Here is a 17340-nt window from a genome sequence, read left to right as displayed (position 1 = left end):
GCGAAAATTAGTTCGAATTAGGTATCCATCGTCTACGCCTTTGTATGCAAAATATATGCTCATAAATCAAACACACCCACAATAACCAATGTTCAGGGTCAGCAAGGCTTGCAGGATTGAATAACACCTCTGCGGCATGGTCAGTTATCACGCCCATTCTTCATAACTCAGAAAGTAACACTTAATCAGTTTCGGAGGCTTTCCAATCTTAGAAAGAAAGATCGTGGTGAACGTCGTCTGCTACGGTTTCATCGAACAGAGTCCGAATCTCAAGCTTCTAGTCCGAGCCCATCTAGTGTCTCCGGGCCGATTAAAGAAGATCAAGATGAACTTGCAAGAATTCTTCATCCGCCAATACCCATTAAAACTATTGACAATAGCAGCCAATCTGGAAGTCACAACGAGGCTGGACCACTTGGTCTCACTGTTGTTTATACCCCTGAAAATGCTCATAAGGCTAACATCGTGTTCATACATGGGCTCGGCGGAACTAGTAGATGGACATGGTCGAAGAACAGAGATCCAGAATTATTCTGGCCGTCGAAGTTTCTGCCCCTTGATTCCGACGTCTGTCTAGCTAGAATATTAACCTTCGGTTACAATGCCAACTTCCTTAAAGCCGGAAGCATTGGCGTTTCCGTGTTAGACTTTGCTAAAGATCTCCTATTTAACCTCAAATATGCAAATGACAATCAAAATGAAGATTTAAATTTGGGAAATGTAAGCATGGCATAAATGATACATATAGCGTGAGGTATACCTAATCCAGACACTAGGTACCCCTTATTTTCATTGTCCATAGTATGGGAGGACTTATCATTAAGGAGGTAAGCATACTCTCTCATGTATATATCCCTACCTTACTTACGATTAAAGGCGTATATTCAAGGCCAGAACGACCCGGAGTACCAATCTATCATTAAAGCTATATCTGCAATCATATTCCTAGCTACGCCACATCGAGGGACATATCTCGCCGAAACATTGAACCGGATCTTGCAGACTACCATAATTACAAATTCGAAGCCATACATATCAGATCTTGTGAATAATTCCTTTACTTTACAAAGGCTTAATGAGCAATTTCGCCACATTGCGCCTCGATTGGATATCGTTTCGTTCTATGAAACTCAGCCTACTTCGGTCGTGTTTAAACGAATTGTGGGTGCAACTTAACTATGGCACGATCTTCTGCTAACATTTCGTAGATGGTAGTGGAGAAAGATTCTTCTATACTTGGATACCCTGGAGAGATATCTAAACCACTAAACGCCGATCACCATGGAGTTTGCAAATATGAAAGTCCTAATGATCCCGACTACATCGCCGTAAGGAATGTACTCAAGTCACTCCTCAGAAAGGCTATATCAGCGAGCAATCCTAAGAAGCCAACCCTGTCGATTCAGAAGGAATCGCATGGCCTGAGATCTTTTTTGGCTATTACAGAAGTTCCAACCGTCGATTATAGTTTCTTCCGAGATCAATGGGCACATGGTACTTGCAAATGGGTACTTCGAGATGAAAACTTTGACAAATGGCTTCAGGCGCCCAATACATCATCGTCTATCTTATGGCTGAATGGAGGGGCCGCAACCGGGAAGTCGGTGCTATCTTCGTTTATTATCAACCACCTGGTGGAGCGAGATGCCTGCTGTCAATATTTCTTCATAAGATTTGGCGATGAGAAGAAACGTACTCTGAGTACACTACTACGCTCAATAGCTTATCAAACAGCATTGGCCATCCCAGCCTTTCTACAGAAACTCCTCGAGCTGACTGACGAAGCCATTGACTTTGAAACCATAGATTCCAGAACGATCTGGGAACGGATCTTTAAGTCCATCCTATTCAATATGGGAGAGCGGAAGCCCCTTTACTGGGTAATAGATGGCCTGGATGAGGCCCATGATCCTCGAGCAATCTTTAGACTCTTATCAGACATCTCTTACTCTTCGATTCCGCTTCGCATCTTACTTGTCGGCCGCAGAACTTCGGAGATTGAATTTGCATTTCAAAAAGTCCCGAATCCTCTGAAATTAGGATCTATAAATATTGAGGGCCATCTGGAAGACATACAATGTTATGCGCGCCAAGAACTCAGCATGCCTGGCGGTCCCGACTTCAAAGAATCAATCGTAAAACGAGTGGTGGATAAGTCACAGAACAATTTTCTCGTAAGTGGTAAAAGTTCATAGTAGATTTACCTTTACCCCTTGCCTGAGACTAAAATAATCTTATAGTGGGCACGACACGCTATTAGCGAGCTAAATTTATGCCATAGACGCGCAGATGTTGAGCGTGCACTCCAGGAATTACCAGTTGGCATGGATGCGGTCTATCATCGCATGGCGTTGTCGATTTCCCAAAACCCGTCGTCGTCTAATAAAGCTTTAGCATTGAGCATTCTTCAGTGCGTTACTTGCTCAATTCGCGGATTGACAGTTGCGGAGCTATCGCAAGCATTAGACGAAGACCTATCTGAAATACTAGACCTTGAACGGTCGATTATAGACCTATGTGGTGGTTTTCTAGTTATTGATAACAGTGACAATGTTACGATGATACATCAAACTGCGCGCGAGTACTTGCTAGATAGCAGCGATCATCCCTTCAACGTTGATTCCAGGGATGCCCACGAACGCATGTTTAAAAGTTGCATGAAATGCCTTATGACCATCGGCCTCCGAGGAAAGGTGAACCAGAATCAGAAGCCAGAGTTTGTTGATTATGCATCAAGCCACTGGTCGTCGCACTTGATATCAACATCCCCCGATAGTGAGCAAGTTGGCGAGGTTCTCAAGAAGTTTTTAACGAACCATTGGGTTCTGACATGGATACACGTCCTTGCTTCATATAATCGGCAGCAAACACTAATACAAGCCTCACGGAATCTGTCAAAATATTGTTCAATGCTACAACAATGCAACACGGCACAACGAGACGAAGGACGACCCATAATAGAACAGGAACTTCTTCAAAGTTGGTCGATAGACTTTGTGAAGTTAGTAGGGAAGTTTGGTGCTCACTTGCGACGAAATCCAGAGTCGATATACAAGCTCATTCCGCCCCTCTGTCCTCGAAGCTCTTCCATATATAAAATCTTCGGTAAGCGAGAGGCAAAGAACATTTCTGTATTGGGTATATCTACTGAGAACTGGGATGATTTTCTTGCCCGCATATCGCTCGGACCTGGCAACTTTGCGTCGTCCATTGCAGCGTCTGGACCGCTTGTTAGCATTCTCGCCTCACGGAAGAAGATATTCATGTACGACTCCTCGACATTTGAAGAAATGCTGGCCTCTCCTATCGAACATGGCGAGAGTATATACCGGATGGAGCTCAACAATACTGCCACCCTGCTAGCTACCTACGGTTACAAGACAACCAAAGTATGGGAAACATCAACTGGAAATTGTAAACTTTCAGTTGATAATATCGCTTCACGGCCCCGGCCACTTTCTATGTTATTTGCAAAAGGCAACAACACTCTGCTCGTTGGTAGCGAAGACAAGCGGATCAGATCTCTTGATCTGAGCCAACAATCTCCATCCTGGCAGCTCGTAGCTGACCTGGAAGAACCACAGCTCGAAGGCCACATTCTAAACTCGTCAAGCTATATGGCTATGAATAAGGACGGGACTTTGATTGCTGTGGCCTACCGAGGCCACCCCCTTTCTGCATGGGAAATAGACGGACCGGTCCACTTAGGGCATTGTTGGCGAACTCACAATGAGAGGGATAGAGGCGATGTCATCGATGCTGTCTGGCATCCATACCTTCTCGAACTTTTCGGTCTTTATATCGAAGGGGTACTTTTCAAATGGAGCCCTCATGATGGAAATATCGTCGAGATGCGAACAGGAGCAGCTAGACTAGCAATTAGCAGGGATGGTAACCTCCTTGCAACCGGCGACGCGCGCGGAACTATCAAGGTCCATACTACGTCCGATCTCAATTTACTATACTACCTTACATCCCAGGATACGGTTCTGGGAATAGCGTTCAGCCCGGATCATCGACGCTTCTACGATATCAGGGGTTATTATGGAAATGTATGGGAACCAACCGTACTAATGAAATTCCCCGAGCAGACGGATAGTATTAAGATACGAAGCAAAACGGACAGTCTTAATCCTAATTTATTTACCGACTCCAGCCCATCCCGGAGGATCGATGCTATTACGGTAGTGGCAGTATCACCAACCGGACGTTTATATAGCCACGGTACGGAGACTGGAACAGTCTACATCGTCGACTTGCATAAAGAGAAAGTTATCGACACTCATACACTGAAGGGTTCACTGAGTATTGAGAAAATATGCTGGAGTGACGATGGGCGATATTTTTGCTTCTCCGATTCCGCTAAAAGGGTCTGTATTAAGATGATAAATCCGGGCACAAGTACTTCAGAGCCAACTACGGAAACCAAGGTAGAGGTTCCGATGAGGAGCATAGCGAAAGGCCCGATTACACAATTGCTTTTTCAACCTAATTCGATGGTTGTCTTGGTCTTCACATCTACCACAGCCCACGCGATCTCGACCACAACGCTGTCGGTAACTCAATCAGTGGAATTCGACGCAGCTGAATACGAATGGATTGCGCACCCGCAAAACCCGGAGCTAGTCGTTGGGTTTGGGACGAAGCGAATACAAATAATGACATGGAACTTGACTCATATGCAGGCTTATACGGTCAACTTGGAAAACCATCCGGATCACGCTGTTGTGAACAGGGTGCTCGTCACGCAGGATAAGAAGCACTTGCTAGTTCAAACATCTTCCCAAAGCCATAACCCAAGGGAGAAGGCATTGCATTATTTGAAGGCCTCGGATTTATTGATACCATCAATGGCTACAAGCGACGATCAGGAGAGCGACCCAGTAGTTATCACCCCAATCACACTCCCTAAAGAGGTATCATCTGAGATTGCACTGCCACTCCTATTTCAGTCTCACAGACATCTCACGTTTCTCTCCAAAGACTCTTCAGTCTACTCTTGGAAACCACCGTCTAGTTCTGGGCCCCTTGTGACGACGTTTATCAGTAGTATGGTTGCTGAATCTAATAGTTCCATTATAAAGCAGTCCAAGGAGCTTTTCGTGCTGCCAGGGGATTGGATTAATAGGGATAACTTGTCTTTATGTGCTATTTGGGGTGTAGAGAAGTCTTTTCTATGCCCGAGGAATGGGGAGGTTGCTGTTGTTAGGTGTCAGGAGTTGGGTTAATTATTTTATTAATTATTATCCGACGTAGAACTGAAGTCTAATGCTCTCAGCATTTAAATCCTATGAATTGCATTTTCGCTAGTAGTTAAAGCGACCCCTTTTCTCAACTTGACTCCTATATATAGCAACAGTGACACAATTGTACATATGTGTAAGCCATTTCGGCCAATTAAATCCGAAGAATTCGCACCGAGAATTGCAATTACTAATAAATGCGCCGCTACTTCGTACTGCTCCAATTTATCGACCCGCCAACTCGGAACTCCGACTTCTCGGAGCTACGTACACAGTACAGCCGGCAAATCGACGTAATGAACGAACCGCGCGCACACAGATTAGAAAAAGCGCGAAGCCGAGAATCCTAGACATTATTGACATGGCTCTGACTAAACAGACATACTTATTCTCGAGCGGGGGTTGCGAGCCCGTCTTACAATCGTCATGTCTTTGCGACCGTTAGCTAAAGCGACTTGGTGGAGGCGCGTCGCCTCGTCTCGAATAAGTCATCCAGTTTCACTTGAGACGACAGCTCGACGGCGTTTGAATACGGTCCCGAAATGTCCGGAGCCGACGTGCGATTGTGCTGACACGCCGTCGATGCCGTTGGGGAAAGGCATCGATAAGAGTAGCAAACTGAACGGCCTCATAGCGTCGTATGCGCAACAGGTCTTAATATGTACCGGTAAAGACGACTGGTCGTCGCGCATAGAAGACGATAACAGCGGCGACAACTTAGCTGCCGACCTTAAGGAGTTGATCGGTCGGGGAGGCATATACAGTGACGTGAGTTTAGCTGTTTGATCCCTAGAGGACGGCTCCCAAATACTCTAGATGTTGCGGAGTATATCGGTGGTCATGTTAGCTAACGCAAGAGGATCTCTAGCCTTACCATAACATCTCCGTCGTAAACGCTTCGTTCCCCTCCGCCATTTCGACGCGACCCGAGGTGCAAACCACATCTGTCTACCTCGTCCCCAGCTTCAAATACATTCCGTTCCTCCCGAGGGTATCGTTTGACTCTGTACAAGCTCTAGTGAAGGGATATCTACTACCGGAGAAGCTCCATCCGATGAATGAGGGGCTATCGCCTATACATAAGGACCGGCTATTGCGGAAAGAAGCATATCAGCAGTTGCTATACGGCGTGCGCGATGTCGAGGATGTACTCGTGTTGATCTGTGGGCATGGACAACGGGATACAAGATGTGGCATCTACGGGCCCATTCTGCAAGAAGAATTCGAGAAGCAGTTGCCCCGAGCAGGAATAGATGTCCTTCATGGACCGGCGATAGACGAGAGTGTATCAGCACCGCCGCTCCCCGGCAATACGACAGGGACAGAAACGCCACGCACAGCGAGGGTAGGCCAGATCAGCCACATCGGAGGACACAAGTTTGCCGGAAATGTCATCATCTATCTACCGCCAACCTTCACAAACAGCGCGGGCAATCCACACCCGCTAGCCGGCCACGGAATCTGGTACGGCAGGATAGATCCAAAGCACGTAGAGGGTGTTATTAAGGAGACTATTATGAACGGCAATATTATCACAGACCATTTTAGAGGCGGGATCAACCAGAATAGCGAGCTTATTAGATTATAGAGTATTTGGGAGTGACGGGATGTCGCTTCGTTCGATAGACTCGCGGTCTTGTACTATATCATACAACGTCAAACCTCAACTCATAAACATAGAGCATAACCTCTTAATACGAGATAAACTCCATAAGAGGCGTGCTACTGGATTAGAAATAAAGATATTAAGTGATATTATTTCGGATCTTAATAAGGAGGAATTTGCGGGCTTGACATTGATGATAACCAGGTGCCGCTAAATCTCTACAACTGGCAGCGTCTAAAATAACAGGCCATTGCAGCTGGCACCACGTAAATAATTTTGATAGTTCGAACTTCTCACTTACACAAACCCGGCTCACTCAACGAATTTATAAGGTAGTATTCACAACACAAGTTGTAAGCGTGTTCTTACCAAATCGACATTCGAGAGGTTCATTATGAGTTAGAATAAATGAGTCCTTCATCAACAATAAGATGCGCCGGCCGGACAATACCGCGCCTGCTCCCAGGGTCTCAGGCGCTCCGTCTTAGACCTCTACAACAAACCTCACCGAGAAGCTGGCAGTTGAGCAAGACCCCTTATATTCCACACAGCCGCCACTTCTCAAGTCTTCCACCAGGCCAAAGCAATGAAACCCAGGTACCACCAACAGGCGAGCCTCAAGCATCACAACCGCAACAACAACAATCACCGCCCCCAAAACAGCGCCCAACATGGCGCACATGGGTCCTCTTCAACCTAGCCGGCCTCAGCGGCGTATTCATCGTCGCAGTCGTGCTCAAGAGCATAAACTCCCAAGACGGCGCCAAGAACGCCCCCCTAAACACGACGTCTTTCAGCCCCTTCACCATCACCGCCAAAGAGCAGGTCTCGCCCACAGCCTTCGTGCTTAGCGTTCGCGCCGAGCAGCAGAAACCAGGACATAATGGAGAGAGTTCGTCCCAGCTGCTACAGCGGTGCTGGGACCACGGTCTCTGGTCCGTGGAGGTCAAGCAGCCGCAGTTGCAGATTGCGCGGCATTATACGCCTTTGCCTCCGAAGTCTGAGGAGGGGGAGGAGGAGGCTGTTGGTAATGGCAATGGAGAGGAGCTAAGGTTCCTAGTCCGCAAGGTTGATGGCGGCGAGATGTCGACGTACCTGTCGAAGCTGCGCGTGGGCGAGAAGATATGGCTGCGGGGCCCGCACCTCGGGTTCGATGTCGCGCGGCGGCTGGGTGATGCCGGGAGACACGTCGTGTTTCTTGCCGGGGGCACGGGGATAGCCCCCGCGTTGCAGGTTGCGCGGCGGGTGCTGGATGATTACGGCTCAGGTACTGAGATAAGTGAGCAGAAAAAGGGGGAGAAACCTACCGTTTCGATCCTATGGGCGAATCGATACGCTGCCGACGCGCTAGGGCGGCAACAACAGCAGCACCCCCAAGGCTCTAGTACTAGCAACGCACGATCATCATCATCATCCTGGTTCTGGCGCAGCGCAACCCCAGCCCCAACCCCAGCACCATCTAATGCAACCGACCAGCATACCTTACAAGCACAAGCAGAATCATCCCTCGCACTCCAGATCCGCGAGCTACAGCTCAAACACCCCGATCACTTCCGCATCTCGTACTTCATCGACGAAGAAAGACATTTCATCGAAGAACAGGATCTTCACCTCGCTTTAACAGACTCCTCCTCCTCCTCCTCGTCATCGCCAACCCCTGTGCTCCCTGCCTCTACCTCGTGTACATGGCATTCTCCAGCCCATCTCGTAGCACTTCCCGACGACAACGACGTCGGACGACGGGCTTCACCTTGTACCTGTCTGCGGGACAACCCGTCATCTACGCCTGCCCAGACTAAGGCAGGCGCGGATCTGATCTGCGTGTCTGGACCAGATGGCTTTGTGGCGGCGTATGCGGGGCCGAAGCGCTGGTTTGGGGGGACTGAGAGGCAGGGCCCGGTGCGTGGGATACTAGGGCAGATGATGCAGGACGAGGGAGGTAAGACGGGAGGGTTGGGGCGGAATTGGCTTGTTCTGAAGTTGTAGATGGTGTAATGTTGGAAAGGGAGAGTTAGTTCACTGCGCAGGCTAGAAGCTAAGAGGATATTATTATTATTATTGCATTACCTGTCTATAAGGAGATCCCGTGTAGTATATAAGGGATACATGATTGATCTATCTAGAGGGAAGAGTTAGTATGGGGTGTGGAACATGTAGAAGACACGCCTGGGTTTATAGACGGATATATGAAGGCGTATGGCATGTTATACTACAATATGCCATAGACCGTGTCAGCTCTAGATTCTAAGATGTAGATCTCGTATTAAAAATTTCAACCCGAGTTGTTAAGAGAGGTTGTTTACTGGGTTAATCAAATCAGCATTTAGACTACTAGACATATCCCACATTCCCAGGTTATATGATGTAACTTAAAGCTCACAGATACCAGAATACTTGAGTTGCCTAGTAGCTAAATTTATGTCTTATGTATTCTCAGTAATATCAACTTGCGTCTCATTCTACAAGTAGTCTATAGTCTATAGCCTATCCAGCAACTACAAAACCTAAAGCAACTCGTAAATTTCAAAGCCAGCATTGTTATTCATCTACAATTCCGTTCCAAGCCCTCAAATGCCCCAATAGCACTGAAGGAAATAAGACGCCGCCAAATACTCCTAAACTCCTACCCGCAGAGTAACACTCACTCACTCACTCACTCACATGCTATACGAAGACACATAGTACTAGAACGCATCAGCACAGCACAGCACAGCACGATCCTCAAACCAAGAACACCAATAGCAGGCAATAAGAAAGAAAAAAAACTCACCGTGACAACCGAGTCCTCCGCCCCCGTATCATCATACTGCGGCACATACACATACATAATCAGCGCGTGATCATCCGCAAAACACGCAATAACCCGGCCCTCCAGACGTCCCACACTTAACACTTTACTCCAGTCCCTGCCATCCACCCGCACAGTCGCCCACTTCTCCGGCCCCGCCTCGCGGAACCGCGTGCTAGGATGATCCTCCAGCGCGCACGGCAGCTGCGCGGGGTCTAGCTCCGGGTTCTCGAGCCCGGACCACTGAGACTCGACGTTGAGGGTGTCGGTGTCGAGACGTAGGCGCAGGCCGCCGTGCATGTTGGCGCTGAGCTCGAGTTTGGGGGAGTAGGATGATGATGATGATGATGAGGCTGTGTTGGAGGATGTGGAGACGCGGGAGGCTAGGGCTAGTTTGGTGAAGCGGTCGGAGATTGCTTTGAGTTGGAGGAGAGGGGGGAGTTGGATGTGGACGTCGGGTTCGCGGACTTTGGGCTGCATGATGGTTTCCACGGTGTCGGGGTGTAGGACTCGCACGGGGATGTCCTGCGTGATGATCTTTTCGCGCTCGCGGTGCAGGTTTGTTTCGAGGGGTTCGTGGGCGAAGACTCCGTCTTCGTCGTCGTAGTTACCTCGGTTCCCGGCGCCGGGGTTTGCGCCTATAGCGCCGAGACGGGCTATACCCTGGGGCTCTTTGGTTGGTGCAGCAGTGGTGGTGATTGTCATCGACAGTACAGGTATACCATCTTTCTTGGTCAGGCGGATCGACGCTGAGACCCCATTGAGAGCGGACTTGAGGGCGCGCTGGAGAGGTCCCAGGGGTAGTTCGAGGTTGATGGTGTTGTTCGGTTCGGCGGATTGGAGGGCATAGTTGTCGAAGATGAAGTCCATAGAAAACGAGCTAGATAACATGAGATAGTTAGAAAGGCGAACTCTGGTAGCGCAACGACTAGAATAGAAGGGTTTACAAACGCCCAGACTTGCGACCCGGTATCCGGGATCACGGTGAAGCGAACGGTATCATCGTCAAGACGCAACCAGGCGATCTTCTCGAGGGACGAAAGAGCGGCCACCAATTCTAGTCAAAATTAAGAATTAGAATCATGCATATATTTCGAAGATCTTCTAAGCTGGCTCACTCGAGAATGTGCGCGTGTTCTTGAGATCCGATCTGAACCTCATATTGGTTGTATCTTCAAAAGACAATGCACCACCACCATATCCTCGGTACGACTATGTGAGGAACCTGTCACGTAAGACGGGGGACGCGACAAACAACCGCGCAAACAAAAGTTGATCGCGGATAAGAAATGGATATGGACGGCTTGTGCTCCGAATGGAACCTTAGTGAGAGCCAAACAAAATGATAGCAATTCATTAATTAGCTTAATCGATAAGCCTAAAAAGCTAGGAGGTAGCTAATCCTAGCTGATCCTAGTACCTATTATGTTTGTTTATGCCCGTTTGTTTATAGTGCGGGGTAAGCAGTATGCTAGCTACCCCCTGCACCCCCTGCCGCCCCATCCAGCTTCCCCGTCTAGGGACCAAAGGACCAAGGAAAGTGGAAATCCGAGCCCCTCCCCCCCCAGCTTCTAACCCCCCGCCTACGCCTTTATCGTTAACGAAAATAATACGAGTGGAAAAATACCCCGCCATCAGATTCAGCTGTATGCAAGAGGTAATATAGCAGGGGAAATGGCAGAATGGGACCATGGGTTGGGCAACTAACTCAACAAGTAAACATCACGTAGATATCCACCAGTTCATCTGCCCAGCAAATATTCCTATAGCCTAACCGAATCCATAATGCAATCGCGTATATCAAATAACAACCGAGCGCAATTCCGTGTAGACCTAGCCTAAGAACTCCTGAGCTTCCTTATGACCCCGTGCACTCCGGCTATGTGATAGATTGTTCGCTATAGCTATAGCTTCCGTTATCAAGTAGATGGATAGACAAGTCTATCTAATGATCCGCTAGAACATCGAGAGGTTGCAAAGAAATCCACCCTTCCGTCCATCCGTCCATCCATCCATCTAGCCTGTAATCTATCCCTTCCGTCCGTCCCATCTAGCCCGTAAATCAGGCGCTTAATGCTATTAACATTAACGTAGTCCCTTATATGCTGAGACGTCTGTTATACCCCGGAGGTGGCGTCGAGTGTCGAGGCATCCGGCGTGATGAGACATGCGGCGAGACGCAGAAGACACTTCGTGGATGTCTCTCCTCGTGAGGGTCAACGCCCACATGAATGACGGTAGTGCGAACGGTGTTCGTAGATCTCTTTAGTCCTGGTATGATGGACTTGATAGCGGCTGCAGACCGGCCGCCAGCGCTAGTCGACGACCCACCTGTGTCTTGCCGTCCACGTTCCCTAATCCTGCTACGTAGCCGCTCCTCAAACTCGGCATTCTCGATACAGGTTCTACATTCGCCAACCACCTGGGCTCGGCGACGAGGTTGGGGTGGGGGACGCAGTGGATGACCCGGTCGTCGGGTAAGGCGGCGACGGACCTGGTGGCGTCGCGGAGGTGGTGGCGGGGTTCGAGGTGATTGCCAATCCAGGTGAAGAGACGGGAAGGGTGGGGGACTTATCAGGTGTCCGCAAGGATGCTTAGCCGTACTTCGGCAGATGGGACAACTCGGATTGATATTCGGATCGCGGTTGACAGATTCTTGTAGCCAAGTCTGGATGCAATGTGTGCCAAACTTATGACCGCAGTGTAGTTTTGTCCATGATTCAACGATACCCTCGGGATTAGCGATACCCACAGGATCGTGACATATGGGGCATTCTTCAGGAGGTTCGGGTAACGACTGCTTCTTATTCTTGGGAGAACTATCATCTTGTGCGTCTGAAGCTATCGAGTTGCCATTATTGCCTTTTTTTGGCAACAGCTTCTTTAGAAGCTTTAGGCCGACCTTGGGTATTATCTTCATGGTTGGTGGGTCGCTGATTGGGACTTCGGATAACGCGAGGTGGTAAAGAAGACAAGGTATATGTATTTGAATGAGAAGAGAAGCAGAAGCAGAAGGAATTGATGGCAAGGCTACAAGCCTGCCTGCCTAGTGAAATTCTAGGTCGCAAAGGTAGGTATACAAGCGTGAAAGTTATTTGTCCTGGATACGCGATAATGTCAAGGGAAATGCAAGCGAGCTGTAACCACAGTATACGTCCGAGACCGTACACACAGTTAACTCAAGTAAGCTGTTAGCCTGTTTCGGCTTTGACTGGGGAATCCGGTCCAATCAATGGACAGTGCAAGTATGTAAGACGCCTTTTGCTTTTCGAGACAAGACCTGACTGTGTATGGATGTTTGCTTGTTTGTCGGTACTCTCGTAACTTGCCGTCTGCAACTTGGGTTGACCTTGACGCGACGGGAATATTTCGGTCCGGTGAACGGTGGAATAGCTCACGATTACGGAAGTATCATGCAGTTGCGAGAATTAGTAGGGATAAGTTGTTGAGGAGGGAAGATTCAGCATGTCCATATCATGCCCTAATGATGTGATCAAAATGATTCAGATACGGTCGCGGCCAAAACACGATTGGTTGCTAGGCGTCTGCTTTAAGTCGCTCAACGTATGTCCACAGTCCGACTGCAGCTTCATTTGTGAGCCGAGCAGGTCGAAACAGACTGCGAAAAAGTGTTGCTCAAATCAGCACTGACCTGTGGGCCTGTTGGGCTCGGGCGAGGTCCAATGTTAAATAGGAAGAGGATATTATGAGATCCAATGGTCTTTCTCGTCTGGATTAGGTATATATGTCTATCTTTAGTCTTAGGAATTTCAACACATGTATTAGATAAGAGGTAAGTATAAGAGAACGAATGACGAAATAACTTACACCAAATACAAATTCGTATTATGTACCTGGTATATCCAGGTATAACCAGGTACCTAGGTATAATATCGATGGCTGACAGGTTAATTAGGTAACTAATTAAGTTAAGTCCTCCTTCACGGCATCATGTGCGCTGAATTATATCGTAGTATAGGACCCCAAAGGCAGATAAGCATCTCATGTGCATATTATTTTACCGTTTAGAGCTGTCCGAATCCGTGATGGTTGCAAGTATGCGAGATAAGACTGGAATGTGATGCTAACCACGTGCAAGTCGGGTGCAATTGAATTCATTAGCACGTACATACATAACTGCACCAATGTACATACATGTACATGTAGATTACATGCCATACCTGCCTCCATATATGTAGATGCAAGCGCGGGTAGAAATTGACTAGGCAGGTGCATCAGCTAGTACATGTAAGCTTCAAGTTGGTCCATTCCGCATGCAGCTTTGAAAGTCCCTTCCCTCGAAAGTTGACAATTGCTTCTCCCGCGCTAACCTTCGTAATACTCGATCAAGCTTTTGGGTGTTGGATGACTAATATTTGTGACACGGAGCCTTTTGGTATCTGCTGCTCGGGACGTTTAGGTACTGAGTTCAACATTAAATACTCAAGGCCGCTTTTGTCCCTCTTTTCCTATTACCTCAACTCTGCTAGGTCGTATATTAAATAACTACCTACCTAAGGTTACCTAGGTAACAGGTTGATTTCGAACATCTGCTGGTCATCGAGAAGCGCTATGAAGTCACTTTTGTGACCATTAGAGGCTGCATGCTGGCCAGATTGACCTAGGGATCATCCGTGTAGACTTATATGCCGATACATACGCTCGTCTTCGATGACGTGTTGACTTTATTCTTTGCTACCTCATAGCAGGTGTCCAATGCAATAGTGCTATAGTGGAAATAATGTATAAGACTTGATGTTGCTAGCAGATGAGACAGTTTGACTTTTCTATTAAAAGGCTATCTGTTTTGAATGAAATAAAATCGAGATTGTTTCTAGAATAGTCTTGGGAAAATGATGGGTTCATATTGTCTGGCGAGACATTAGCTGGCTTGTCTTATCTTAATAGATTCAATACCTATTCCCGAAATAGCATGAATCAACCTATGACTATGTTCCAATACAACCTCGTTGCATCAACTAAACGCTAGTTGCAGTAGTCGGGCATTATCTGTTCGACATACAGAATCATCCGACAGGTTTAGTATATATCGTCCCAAACTATAACGCTAGGTATCCACAAAAGGAGGTGGTATTTGTTGCGTATTAAAATACTGCCCGTCACTTGTTTGGGTAAGAAGTAAAGTTAGCAAAGTTAACTTGGTCTAGGGTTTACGAGGACTGTTAGTTTATTCCTTGATAATCCATGAGAAAGGTCACACGATAGTATCTACTAACGTATAAGTTGCCTTGTCATATTTAGTGTATTCAATGATATGGACTCGGGGAGATATTTGATCCCATTTGACACAAAAGGGACTCAGAACATTGCTCTCGGAGCAAACCACCTATAGTTAGAGATATGCATAGGCTAGGTCCTAAAGAATGAAGATCCATTCGAAACTCCAAACTTACTAAACTGGTTTACAAGATCCTCCTACGCCGCGCGTTGCAGTATGGCTCGCACCCAACGGAATTATGACCAATTAATAATGCAATAGTTTTCCAACGCCTTCCCATGTAGTCAAACAGCGGCAAATCATTTTGCCCAATCATGGTGTAGTTATTCCAAAGCCGTATTGCTAATATCATTATCTGATAACAAAAACTGTTACCGCCTGCTTTGACGCGCTTCGTTTTCCTCTTCGCTATCATCTCGAAAACCTTCCTCTAAACTAGGTCCTTGTAATTAGCCCTATGTCCTAGTGTAAAATTGCGATAGTTCAGACGGTGGGCTCCCTCAACCTACTCTCTGCTTAGTCTCCTTGTGCTATCCGCGCGCTCGGGATCATGGGCATCTAACGATAACGCGTGCCGGCGATCGTCGTCGACTTCGTCCAATTCTTCGCCTTCTTCGGAACTGAAACCTATGTCGGATGCGTCATCGGCTCCGACTACCACGCGGTCATGCATATTAATGCGCCACCTCGATGGGACCATCCATCGAGCTATTGCATCTTGCATCCTGACGCGTAAGGATACTGTATGGCTCGAGATCGTGTCGAGAGGGAGGTATTGGCTATAACGCGCATGGTAATGCCGCCACAATGGGACAAGTACGTAGGTGGATAGAATAAAGAGGATGAGGGAGATGACGGCGGGTATTATAAGTGTCTGTAAGAGTTAGGTTTGCGACATCTCATTATGTATAAGTCATAGCTCAGACTGACCTTGACTACGGAGATTGTTGTGCCCATCATGCTGGCGGTGCTGCGCAATACTCCTTTCTACCAGGAGAGCATGATATGAGGTCAAGTCTGGTAGGTTCTAAGACCGGGTTGATCCAACTACAACCCGCGTTCATGTGCGGCTATTAGTTGTAAGGGCGAGAAGAAATCGGCAGCGATTGTTTATAGGTATAGGGTTGTCGGCAACGGCAAGTCTCGGTAAAAAGCACGTCTTCTGCACCACGTAGAAGCTCTGCGTGAGTTTGCCTCTTTGGTCAATTGTATGTATTTGGTAAGGCTGAAGACGGAGATGGTTACGTACGTCTCGGCACGCGCAGTCGCAACTTCAAGTTCCCCCATGTAAGTGCTTACATAAGTACAAGTAGCGGTATCCACCCCTGTATAGGTACAGATTATTGTTCTCAGATACGGGTTATTTTCAGACTTCTTTGCTATTGGCTGAATTACTTTTAAATGGTAGGACAGCGCTGCTTCTCACGGGCCACTTATAAATACCTCTTAAACAACCTTTCGTGTTACCGGTATTGGATATTATTTTGTACTCTTGTGTAATTGCTCAGTAGGTACTTTTGATGTAAGGTTAAAGTAATAATCATATTTGTAAGTAGGTAAGTAAATAATAGCGATATTCATAGTCCCAGTAACAAGCCCCGCGATTACCTAGTATAGGAAAGTAGAACGGATATCGTCAACCGAAAATGGAGCTTAATGTGCCTACTCAGCTACTGACCCTGAATCCTTCTAGATCGGACATGGAGTACCTATTCTAATAGTCTACCTTAGGCGCCTAGGTATACTACACTAAGTACACATAGTAACCATCCCCTGACCAGAACCGAGGGGCCAAAAAGAGCAGAACAGACACTATTACGAAATTACCTTTTGGTGTAGTGGTGTGTTCGACAGTATGCAACCCCTTTTCTGCGCATCGGCTAAAGACTTTTTTATGAGCTTTAATCTAGGCACTTGTAGATGCCCTCTTATACCCGCACTCTATAATGTGTCTACGCCAACATTAGCCTCCATTCTGAATTATGTCTACCGTCTCTGCGCCTACTCATCTAATCTCTAATCTGCGGCCCTAAGTGCCCAGGGACCCAGGACCTCTCCAGATCGCATCATTATCGCCATCGCTATGTGGGATCTTCCAGGGGTTCATGTTCCACTTGATGTTTCAGAATCGTCCACACCTTTCCATGGTGGCATTGTGGGATTTATCGATAAAATGAAATATTTACGCATTACGCATTACGAATTACAGAAGATGTGTACCATTGAAGAATTATTAAAGAAGAAAATGGTGGTGTTAAAATAAATCGCTAATCTGATTGATCATTGCTTAAGCGTTAGTGCTAATGACAGGTCTTATTATTGCACGTTATGTACATGAAAGACCCCTAATTACATAGTATTCTAGGTTACATGATTATATGTAATTGCAGTAATTGCAGAAATTGGATACCTCCCGAGTCTTTCGTCCTTAGCTGAACTCCCGCTTTAAGACAAATTCAGACGG

At 47.2% G+C, this 17340-nt stretch overlaps 6 protein-coding genes across 6 annotated transcripts; 3 read left to right on the top strand and 3 right to left on the bottom strand.

The window, feature by feature from the left end:
- Window positions 1-6: 6 nt before the first annotated feature.
- On the top strand, window positions 7-5324 carry F4817DRAFT_350834 (uncharacterized protein). Its single transcript, XM_049304993.1, has 6 exons — window positions 7-139; window positions 190-720; window positions 777-827; window positions 877-1161; window positions 1209-2174; window positions 2241-5324. The coding sequence occupies exons 1-6, from the start codon at window positions 137-139 to the stop codon at window positions 5226-5228; spliced, it is 4824 nt and encodes a 1607-aa protein (XP_049154886.1). The 5' UTR covers window positions 7-136; the 3' UTR covers window positions 5229-5324.
- A 161-nt stretch (window positions 5325-5485) lies between these two features.
- On the top strand, window positions 5486-7144 carry F4817DRAFT_350833 (FMI1 protein). The gene is made up of 2 exons (XM_049304992.1): window positions 5486-6011; window positions 6112-7144. The coding sequence occupies exons 1-2, from the start codon at window positions 5670-5672 to the stop codon at window positions 6829-6831; spliced, it is 1062 nt and encodes a 353-aa protein (XP_049154885.1). The 5' UTR covers window positions 5486-5669; the 3' UTR covers window positions 6832-7144.
- F4817DRAFT_350832 (uncharacterized protein) lies at window positions 7145-9154 on the top strand. Its single transcript, XM_049304991.1, has one exon. It carries the CDS (start codon window positions 7258-7260, stop codon window positions 8833-8835), a length of 1578 nt encoding a protein of 525 aa, XP_049154884.1. The 5' UTR covers window positions 7145-7257; the 3' UTR covers window positions 8836-9154.
- Window positions 9155-9248: 94 nt separating this feature from the next.
- Window positions 9249-11106, bottom strand: F4817DRAFT_350830 (Hus1-like protein). Its single transcript, XM_049304990.1, has 4 exons — window positions 10756-11106; window positions 10589-10694; window positions 9620-10517; window positions 9249-9533 (listed from the first exon to the last, which is right to left on the bottom strand). The coding sequence occupies exons 1-4, from the start codon at window positions 10796-10798 to the stop codon at window positions 9507-9509; spliced, it is 1074 nt and encodes a 357-aa protein (XP_049154883.1). The 5' UTR covers window positions 10799-11106; the 3' UTR covers window positions 9249-9506.
- Window positions 11107-11532: 426 nt separating this feature from the next.
- Window positions 11533-12829, bottom strand: F4817DRAFT_268433 (uncharacterized protein). Its single transcript, XM_049299387.1, has one exon. It carries the CDS (start codon window positions 12555-12557, stop codon window positions 11736-11738), a length of 822 nt encoding a protein of 273 aa, XP_049154882.1. The 5' UTR covers window positions 12558-12829; the 3' UTR covers window positions 11533-11735.
- A 2055-nt stretch (window positions 12830-14884) lies between these two features.
- F4817DRAFT_350824 (uncharacterized protein) lies at window positions 14885-16125 on the bottom strand. Its single transcript, XM_049304989.1, has 3 exons — window positions 15807-16125; window positions 15386-15750; window positions 14885-15311 (listed from the first exon to the last, which is right to left on the bottom strand). The coding sequence occupies exons 1-3, from the start codon at window positions 15834-15836 to the stop codon at window positions 15248-15250; spliced, it is 459 nt and encodes a 152-aa protein (XP_049154881.1). The 5' UTR covers window positions 15837-16125; the 3' UTR covers window positions 14885-15247.
- Window positions 16126-17340: the final 1215 nt, after the last annotated feature.

Source organism: Daldinia loculata (genome assembly GCF_022478755.1).
Source record: "Daldinia loculata strain CBS 113971 unplaced genomic scaffold F4817scaffold_72, whole genome shotgun sequence".
Classification (NCBI taxonomy): Eukaryota; Fungi; Ascomycota; class Sordariomycetes; order Xylariales; family Hypoxylaceae; genus Daldinia; species Daldinia loculata.
This window is presented reverse-complemented; position numbering and strand designations above follow the sequence as displayed.